The sequence below is a fragment of the Larimichthys crocea genome, chromosome XIV (assembly GCF_000972845.2).
Source record: "Larimichthys crocea isolate SSNF chromosome XIV, L_crocea_2.0, whole genome shotgun sequence".
Classification (NCBI taxonomy): domain Eukaryota; kingdom Metazoa; phylum Chordata; class Actinopteri; family Sciaenidae; genus Larimichthys; species Larimichthys crocea.
Window position 1 is genome coordinate 8605181 of NC_040024.1, and position 10219 is coordinate 8615399.

General features: G+C 41.2%; 1 protein-coding gene across 1 annotated transcript; it reads left to right on the forward strand.

Moving 5' to 3' along the window:
- Nucleotides 1-733: 733 nt before the first annotated feature.
- Nucleotides 734-9241, forward strand: zgc:162171 (ras-related protein Rab-38). Its single transcript, XM_027287720.1, has 4 exons — nt 734-1343; nt 5118-5248; nt 6136-6285; nt 7114-9241. The coding sequence occupies exons 1-4, from the start codon at nt 1148-1150 to the stop codon at nt 7333-7335; spliced, it is 699 nt and encodes a 232-aa protein (XP_027143521.1). The 5' UTR covers nt 734-1147; the 3' UTR covers nt 7336-9241.
- Nucleotides 9242-10219: the final 978 nt, after the last annotated feature.

Below are 10219 nucleotides of genomic sequence, written 5' to 3' on the forward strand. Positions count from 1 at the left end.
TTTGTTAGCTGCTGTTAAGTTTGTTAGCTTCTGTTAGCTCATGTTAGCTCAGTTTGTTAGCTAATGTTAGCTCAGTTTGTTAGCTGCTGTTAGCTCATGTTAGCTCAGTTTGTTAGCTGCTGTTAGCTCATGTTAGCTCAGTTTGTTAGCTAATGTTAGCTCAGTTTGTTAGCTGCTGTTAGCTCATGTTAGCTCAGTTTGTTAGCTAATGTTAGCTCAGTTTGTTATCTGCTGTTAGCTCAGTTTGTTAGCTGCTGTTAGCTCATGTTAGCTCAGTTTGTTAATGTTAGCTCAGTTTGTTAGCTAATGTTAGCTCATGTTAGCTCAGTTTGTTAATGTTAGCTCAGTTTGTTAGCTAATGTTAGCTCAGTTTGTTAGCTAATGTTAGCTCAGTTTGTTAGCTGCTGTTAGCTCAGTTTGTTAGCTAATGTTAGCTAATGTTAGCTCAGTTTGTTAGCTGCTGTTAGCTCATGTTAGCTCAGTTTGTTAGCTAATGTTAGCTCAGTTTGTTAACCACTGTTAGCTCATGTTAGCTCAGTTTGTTAGCTAATGTTAGTTCATGTTAGTTAATGCTAGCTAATGCTAGTTAGCTTAGCTTAGCTTAGCTCATCTAATGTTAGCTAATGTGAGCTAACATTAGCTAACATGATATAATCATAACAAACACCACAGTGGTGTTACTCTCTGAACCTACAGGGGGCGCTGCAGCACAAACTATCTTTGCAGCGTGTCTTTAACTTGCAGGTGCATGAACAAATTGAGTAATCTGAGTAATCTGAGTAATCTGAGTAAACTGGAGGTGTGTCCGCGCTGCCTGTCTGACCTCTCCCCGCAGTGTGAGCAGCAGCAGAGGGCGGAGACCTGCACAGACCGCAGATCAGATCAGAACTCAAGTTGTTTTTGAGTTTCACATAAGTTCCTTTTTTTGTTTTTGTTTTACAGTCAGAGATGTTGCACGGAGCTGGAACTGTAATGTTCATTAAATAACTTTACATCCAGCTGCTGCAGCTGTCCGCGTCCACACATGCCTGCAGACCGAGCCTCTCTGGACCGAACCCTGCGCGTTATGCAACTCAGCTCCACGCGGAGCCCATAATTGGAGACCTCGCTGTGCGCGCGCCTCTGTCTCTCTGTCTCATCACCGGTCATGATGCAGCACGAGCGCCTGCTCAAGGTGTTGGTGATCGGTGACCTCGGCGTCGGTAAGACGTCCATCATAAAGCGCTACGTGCACCAGGTGTTCTCCCAGCATTACCGCGCCACCATCGGGGTGGACTTCGCCCTGAAGGTGCTCAACTGGGACCACAGGACGGTGGTGAGGCTGCAGCTGTGGGACATAGCCGGTGCGTACAAGCGTGTGTGTGTGTGTGTGTGTGTGGTTAAAAAAAGGCCAGAAAAACACCTCCATTTAAAGTATACCGTGTATTCATACTTCATTTGCATAGTCAAATAACTCCAGCTGTCTGTTTGAGGTGAAACAATAAAGATCAAACTGGTTAATCTGCACGTCATTACTCACTGAGCTGCTTCAGAGCAGAGTTTAGTTCAGTGTTCAGAAGTATTCAGGTCATTGGACTGGAGATAAAGTAACAAAACCACACTGTAAAAATACTCAAGCAAAAGTACTGCATTTAAAACCTTAACTTTAGTAAAAGTACTGCATTTAAAACCTTAAGTAAAGCAAAAGTACTGCATTTCAAACCTTAACTAAAGGAAAAGTACTGCATTTAAAACCTTAAGTAAAGTAAAAGTACTGCATTTAAAACCTTAACTAAAGGAAAAGTACTGCATTTAAAACCTCAACTAAAGGAAAAGTACTGCATTTAGAACCCTAACTAAAGTAAAAGTACTGCATTTAAAACCTCAACTCAAGCAAAAGCACTGCATTTAAAACCTTAACTAAAGCAAAAGTACTGCATTTAAAACCTCAACTAAAGGAAAAGCACTGCATTTAGAACCCTAACTAAAGTAAAAGTACTGCATTTAAAACCTTAACTTAAGTAAAAGTACTGCATTTGAAACCTTAACTGAAGTAAAAGTACTGCATTTGAAACCTTAACTTAAGTAAAAGTATTGCATTTGAAACCTTAAATAAAGTAAACATACTACATTTAAGTGAAAGTACTGCATCTAACACCTTTCTTATGTAAAAGTACTGCATTTAAAACCTTAACTAAAGCAAAAGTACTGCCTTTAAGCTAAAGTACTGCATTTAACACCTTTCTTACGTAAAAGTACTGCACTCAAAACCTTAAGTAAAGCAAAAAACTGCGTTTAAAACCTTAACTTAAGTTATTGGCAGACTTCATGCTTGTCATACTTGCAGTCCTTTTACTGGAGATAAAGTAGCAAAACCACACTGTAAAAAATACTCTGTTACAAGTCAAAGTACTGCATTTAAAACCCTTACCTTAGTAAGAACTTTCAGCTTTCAGTTTATCATAAAACTTCAAATTAAATTCACTGAATTTAGTCAGGAAAGCAAAAGTAACAAGAGTAGTGGAGTAAAAAAATACAGTATTTGTCTCTGAGATGTCGTCCAATAGAAGAATAAAGTTGCATTAATTAGAAATACTCAAGTAAAGTACAAGTACCTCAAGCACAGTACTTGGTTTATTGTGAGTTCAGCCGACCTTAGGTTACGGTTTCATGTTTTATACAGTCTCTAGTTTATTCTCAATGTTCAGGACTTATTTTACACATAAAATACATGTAAAAACACATATTTAGTACTGCACTAGCGTGTGGTTAAAGTATTTTTTAGACATATTGCAGAAAGTATAAGGCCATTCAGCACATTGAATGCTAATACGTTGATTCTCAAATGTGAGTGTGGTCTCAAAGATGTGTTTATATTTAAAATGTCAGATATCCAAGTACAACACAACCAAGAAGTAAATATACAAAGTACAAAGTTGTTGGTTTTTTTGCAGTTTCACCACCTTCCACTGCTTTTTTGCTGACACATCCGACAATGATGCTGCATGACGCGAGCAGTGACCGCCTAGAAAATGTGTCAAACCGCATCCGCTTGCGCATGAAATATCGAGTTTACCCTCCCGTACACTCAGTTACTTGCCAGGTTTGGTATCTTCTACAGAGAAGCGCGTTGTACTCTGCTTATAAAACCCATCACGCCTCCTTTAATTGCAAGTAATCTGATGTTCTTTTTGGAAGTACTTGTCCACCAGCTGCCTCAGACAAACACTGCAGTTTACCTTCCCCTTGTTAGGTGATGGCTGATAAAAGCCGTCATTTACATGAAGACATCCGGCTCAGGCTCGTTAGTCAGACGGACTTTAGACCAGAGCAACCAGTGATGACTTCATACTGGAGTCACTGTGTGGAGGTTTAAACTAGGTCAATGAGCCTGGCTCAGTTTGTCAAAGTGTTAATTGACCTGAAAGTTCGCTTAACTCAGGGCTACATTACACTTTGTCATGTCCAGTTGTTGGTAGTGTTGGTGAGGAGGTCCTCTCTGAAAAGCTGGAGGTCTTCAGGAGGTTTTTGAAGGTAGAGATCTGGTAGGAACTGGTAGGACGTTCCACCAACGGGGAACATCAGACGAGAAAAGTCTGGATTGCCCTGAGCGAACAGGTGGCAGAACCAGGCGTCGTTCATTGGAGGAACGCAACTGGAGACAACTTTGTAGTCAACATTAGAGATCTGAATTTAATGTGGGCCGCAGCAGGTAGTCAGGTAGGGGTAACGTGACCTTCTGGGTTGGTTGAAGACCAAACACTGCCGCGTTCTGGATCATCTGAAGGGGTTTCACTGTGCAGGCTGGAGGGCATTACAGCAATCGAGTCTTGAGATGACCACAGCTTGTGTGTTGCGTTAAGTAAGGGCTGATTTTTCTGACTGAGGCGACATGATTGGAGAAGGTTGTAGTTGGTCATCGATCATAACCCCTAAGTTTCTCAGCACCCTGGTGAGGGCAAGACTTTTTGATATAGCCTCTCTATAGCTGTAGCTGAACGCACGGTTCAAATGTTGTTAATAGTGTTTAAGATGTGATTGTTGGAGATTATTTCAGCTAAGTTGAAGCTACATGCAGATTTTTATGTTGATAAATTAAACTTAATGCCAAATCTACGTTGGAAATCAGCCAAATTAAACCCTGTGCACCCTCAAACAGGAAGTTAGAAAACCCACTGATTGTACAGATGCTGTGCATTGTTTTGAAGTGTTTTTAAAGTGCATGAACTGTTATCGTATTATAATATAATTATTAGTTTCTGTACAAACTTCAAATCTTCGATCAGATAGACGAGGTTTGGAGTCCCACGCTGCGTCTCGGTGACTGAACGGCAAAGATAGCATCTGTTGTTAGGAAGAAGTCTGTGTGTGCGTGAGTTTAGTTTTTCTATCAGCTGCTGCGTAGGTCATGTGTGTCAGACTTTAACTGGCTGATTCATCACAGTATTAGGATCATGTGGAGGAAGTTAGCGTCCAGGATAGAGACTTATTCATACATTCAGTCACACACACACATGAATATTGGATCTTTCTGCATGCACACACACATGATTTGTTTCTAGCCTCCTTAAACAAGAAATCTGAGCTGCAATGATTAGTCAGTTAGCTGATTAATTGATCGTCAGAACAGTAACTATTTTCCATTCAAAAATGGTGTTCCAGCTTCTCACATGAGAGATTTGATGCTTTTTATCTGAATATATTTCGGTTGGGAAAATTGGCTTCACTCGGGGCTGAATCAGCAGATTTCTAATGGAAGTCTTGTATTGGATCTTCCCCAAATAAAGCCAGCTTGTAGCGACTAAAAACCTAAAAAACTTACAGACCGATATTCACATATTTTCAATAAGATTTATTATTTTTTAACTATATTTGAACCACATGATCAATTAGGGGTGTTCATAACAACATTGTGCTGCAGAGGAGAAAAAGAAAAGGCCAACGATGCTGCAAAGGTTCAGATAAAGAGTCACGTTATATCAGTTATAATCAAGTGTAGCTCAGAGATAAAGAATACTTTCAGGTATCTGAACATCTCGCTGTGCCCTGGTATAAAATAAGGATGTCACTTCATGAAGTTCAGCACAAAAATAAGGACTCTGGAAATTGTGTTTATTCTGACGGCTTTTCGTTAAAAGGGCAGGAACGCTATGGCAACATGACCCGAGTGTACTACAGAGAGGCGGTAGGAGCCCTCGTCGTCTTCGACATGACCAGACTGTCCACGTTTCAGGCTGTCCTCAAGTGGAAAGGAGACCTGGACTCGAAGGTAAATATGACGGAGCACGGTAGGAGGACACGAGGGAAATTAAACTATTACGATAACACTGGGTGGATCAAACAATATATCTGCCCTCAGATGCTTTCTTTCAACATTTCCTTCCTTCCTTCTCTTATTTACTTCTGCTTCCGTTCACGTTACCCAGAACGTCTTTTAATAACCTCGACTGAGCATGAACTTGCTGCACTGTACGTTACAGAGTAGGGTCAAGCTCGTGTTGGATGTATGGTTGGGATATTTTTAGACCAAAAGGTTGCACTCCTCATTAACTCGTAGAGACATTTTCCAGTTTGTCACCACGAAGCTGCCCTCAAATGACCGGCAACAATGTGTAAACACCAGTGACGAACTGCTTTCACGGTACCCGAGTTTACCGTACCACTCATAAAGTTAAGTTAGCAAACAATGGGCTGGGTTGCAGGTCGAAGAAGTTCTCGGATCTTGTACATTGTACTGTAAATTAAGTCTTAATAAACTTTAAGTATTAATGTGATCATATTTAAATGTGGAGTGATGGGCGGTGACGTAGGGGCACCCTGGGAGCAGTTGCTCTTTTACCTTGGAGGTGAACTCCCCTGCTACCAATCCACGCCTCCATACCGAGTCCCCCCGAACTGAGCTACTGCCAGGGCAACTACTATAAAAAACAAAAACAAACAAAGATGAAATGTGTCTTTAGTTACTAGAGCACAGTACAAAGACCATAAACTGTATAAACCATGGACGTCGTATTCGTGATCCGTCATCTTGGCAGTCCTACCTCTTCCGTCTCCAGTTATTCTGAAAATGGGCAAACACATGGATCATTTGGTGGACCTGCTTTGATTAAAAACACAGTTTGATCGTAGATTTATCTACTTCTTGGTTCCTGTTAGGTCGCCCTTAGCAACGGGAGGGCGGTTCCAGCCGTTCTGTTGGCCAACAAGTGCGACCAGCGGCGTCACGGTTTGTGCCCCAAGCTGCCCAAACTGGAAAACTTCTCCAGAGAGTACGGATTTGTCGGTTGGTTCGAAACCTCGGCCAAGGTGAGACCTCGCTTTTTTCTAAATATTGTCTTAACCTGTGATCTGTTTGTTGCTGCTTTTCTGTTGTCTGGTATCGACACTTGCAGGAAGTCTTTTCTACACTGGCACATTCACACTCACAGAATAAAGCCAAAGCTTGAGCTTCGATCAGCAAAGTACGGCTCCATCTAATGTTAATGTTTACTCGTATCCGTCTGTTTCTGTTGCCTTTCGTAGCCGGTAACATGCGTGTTTATCTGCTGTAGCTAAAATCAGCAACAGTTAAACCTTTAACTTGCAAATCTGTAATTTGTAACTGAGCGACCAAAGATAAGTTAAAAGGATTTGTAGACAAGGACCTTATTGTGACACACTTGGTTGATTAGATTTTATTTATCTACTTATTCAATTGATCTGTGTTTGAAGGTGCTGACCGAAGCACATAGTCTAAGAGGGTAACTTTGGTATTTTTTAACTTGAACTCTGTTTTCTGACCGTCAAAGTACACTCACTGACATCGAAGCCAGGAACTATTATCCCACAGTTATATGCACACACTTGGATCCGAACCACGCCAATTGTCCCCAATTCTGTCCACAGTTGTTTTCCACATTAACTCCCAGAGAGTCAGTTGTTTTTTTCCATCCAGTGTCCCAATTTTTCTAAATTCTGAACCTCGGAGATCAGAGATTTCCACATTGAAATGGAGGGATGGTCTTCCCCAATCCTCTTCATCATTACAGCTTTAGTAGTAGTAGTTCTAGGCCAGATGATTGCGTCTTTGAGGTCCCCAATGTAAACATCATTTGGACTTCGCCATCATCCTTCTTCTCCACCCTCTTTTTCCAGGACAACACCAACATTGACGCTGCCATCACATGCTTGGTGAAGAACATCATGTACGTAGAGGAGGAGAGAGCCTTGAGTGACGCCACAGCCACGGCCACCGCCGGGAAAACCGACCCCGAAGGCGGCGTTCTGGTCCTGCCTCACTTCGACTACAACAGGCAGGAGAAAGGACTTAGTGGATGTTCAGGATGTTCCTCGCTTAAACCCAGAGACGGAGACTGAAGGAAGTCTGAACCAAGAGACTGGAAGGAACCAAGAGGAGTTTATACTTGGTTGAATTATTAATATATTGTAACTTATACTTAGATATGTGTCCTCTTCCTCCTCTTACAGGAAACAGTTAAAACATTTTAAACAAACAAAAATCGATTATTTTGGAAAAAGTGGGACTGAAATGTGACTGCTGAACATTTCTTCTAGACTTCAAACAGCTATAATTTTACAAGAATTTCTTGTTTTATAATGACGACTTGGAAGTCAGTCCCTTTTCATTATCAAAACCAGATTATCAAACTAATTATTTAACTATATTTATATTCGCAAAAATGCACTTTTTTTTTAATCTTCTCTGCCTCTTATCTGAAGAGTTTTTGTTGTACAAAATGGACAGTGATCCATGTTTGAAGGTCCAGTGTGGCAGATTTAGGAGGCTCTATGTACAGAATATGTCAGAAATTTAATTTAATATTCATAACTATGTTTTCATTTGTGTATAATCACCTAAATCCACCTAAATCGGGGTTGCATTGTGGTAGCAGCCGGTTTAGCAGGGCGTTCCAGGTCCTCCTGGTGGATCCCGATGCGTTCCCAGGCTAGATGGGTTTTATAGTCTCTCCAGTGAGTTCTGGGTCTGTCCCGGGTTCTAGAGTCAGCACCTTCGAGCCTGGTTCCCTGCCTGAAAACAATGGAATGCTACCAGGGTTGGTAGTAAGGTGCTGCCCCAAGTGAACTTCGATTTTCCAGATCTCGATTTTCCAGACCACCTCCGTTCCAACCCTCACCTATGATCACGAGCTTTGGGTAGTGGGTAGTTCGGGCATCTGATTCGGATGAGTCCTGCTTTTGGCCTCTTTCATGGAGTCCATAACATACCGTAGTCCAGAACAGACAAAGTAAACACTGGCATGATACGGCCTTTTGTGTTTTCACACGTTAGGAAGGGGTAGGCGAACTGCACCACTAGATACCACTAAATCCCACACACTGGTCCTTTAAATGTAAAAAGCAAACAATACTTTCCTGTCCGCATGATATTTTTATTATATTTTAAGTATTTTGTCTGTAAATTAAATGCTAATTACTTCAGTTATCAGCGCTCAGAGCTATGTAAGCAGCTATATATGTGTAGATGTTTTATATAAGATAAATTAAAAGAGTGGTTTGCTTTCTGTTTCTGGTGTAAGTGAGCACTGCATTGTTGTAGTCAAGACCACCTGAACTGAGACCAAACCAGAGTGTATTAAGACCGTGACAAGACCAGGACTGAGGTATTGCAAGACCAAGTCAAGACCACAGCTTTGAGGAGTTGAGATCAAGTCATGACAAAGACCAGACAGTATGAATGCAATCATGTAGCTAATATTGTCCCACCAAGTCTTCAAAAGATTTCCGTTAATACATTTTAAAAATAAGTTTTTAAATTGTTTCATACACCGTCATTTGTTTGACTCTCGACCTCTGCCTGAAGTGTAAAAACATGTTCGGCCTATTATGAAACTATGTTGTGGTCTTAACCGGTCTTGAAATAAAATCCTGAGTCCTGTTTGTCTAAGCCTGAGAAGCTAAAAAAAAAGTGTTCTTGAGACACTGGAGCTTTGTTTTAACTGTCACAACGTGGTCTAACGAGTTTCACACCCACACAGTGCTGAGTTTGTCAAACTGTCACTGCAGGGCTAACTAAATGTAATGTTTCGGCTTTAGAGGCGATGATGACTCGCAGTCCCGAACACGAACGTTTTTTTGGATCTTTGTCTTTTGCGTTCGTCATTAATACACAGGCGGATGCTGAGGTGCAGTTTCACTTGTCACAGCTTTGTTTTATGAACTTAACAGAACAGAAATGTTCATATTCACACTCTCAGGTCTGCCTTCATGTTTAATCTGCTGCCATAAAAAACTCCAGTAACAACATGTTTCTTCAGTTTTTCTTCCTTGACACTCACAAGTGCAACCTGGTGGTGAAACCATGCAACACATCCCCACATTAATAGTACAGTATCCATCCATTCATCAACACAGAGGCAAACAATCATTCACACTCACATAATGTGAATTTCCTTTGTTATGCAGAACAAACTTTGTCTAAACCTTTAAGTACAGTGCCAGTATCAGTGTGTCTCTTCCTATATATCAGGATCTTCTCTCCTCGGCTGTGTCTGAGAACAGTTTCAACCACAAGAGGGAGCCACAAGCTGAATTTTAATGATTGATAATGAGTGATTTCAAGCTGAAATGTGTGTTTGTCTGTGGATGTAAACACTGCTTTTCACTGCTACTGCATCAATTACTTCTATTTTTGGGAGACCCTAATCATCCCATTGGTAAAGACTGACACCAGTGATAGGAGGAGGCTGGGGGGAGGTCTCCTCGGGTCTCGTCACATCTTCCCACATTAGTAATAGAGGTTGTCGTCGCCGCCTGGGCAGACCCTGGATGGAAAAACCTTCCCCCCCTCGTCGGACTGATTCGTTTACCTCCTCTCGAGGAGAAATGGATCATCGTGATGTTTTTGAGACGTGAGAAACATGTTGCACATTAAGAGAGGCTGACGGCAGTGGATGAATCACATTTTGCTCTGTGAGTTGTTGGACAAAAGAAGAAACATTTTTATGTTTTTCTTCTTGCAGGTTTTCCATTTCACTTTCCAGTTGTTGTCATGTCTGGTATTGAAAAGTAGGGAGTAACAGCGAACAACGTCTTGAAATCTTTCTTTTTCTTTTCTAGTGTGAGAATCAGTCCTGTGTTTTGAATTTCATCTGTGGACATCTACAAACATTCCTTCTGCCATCTGCAGATTCTTGTTGCATGCCTGTTTGCATTTCAGAAGGCTGATACGTCTCTATATTAATTATGAATATGTTTGGTATTTTCTTGTCCACATTTCCGT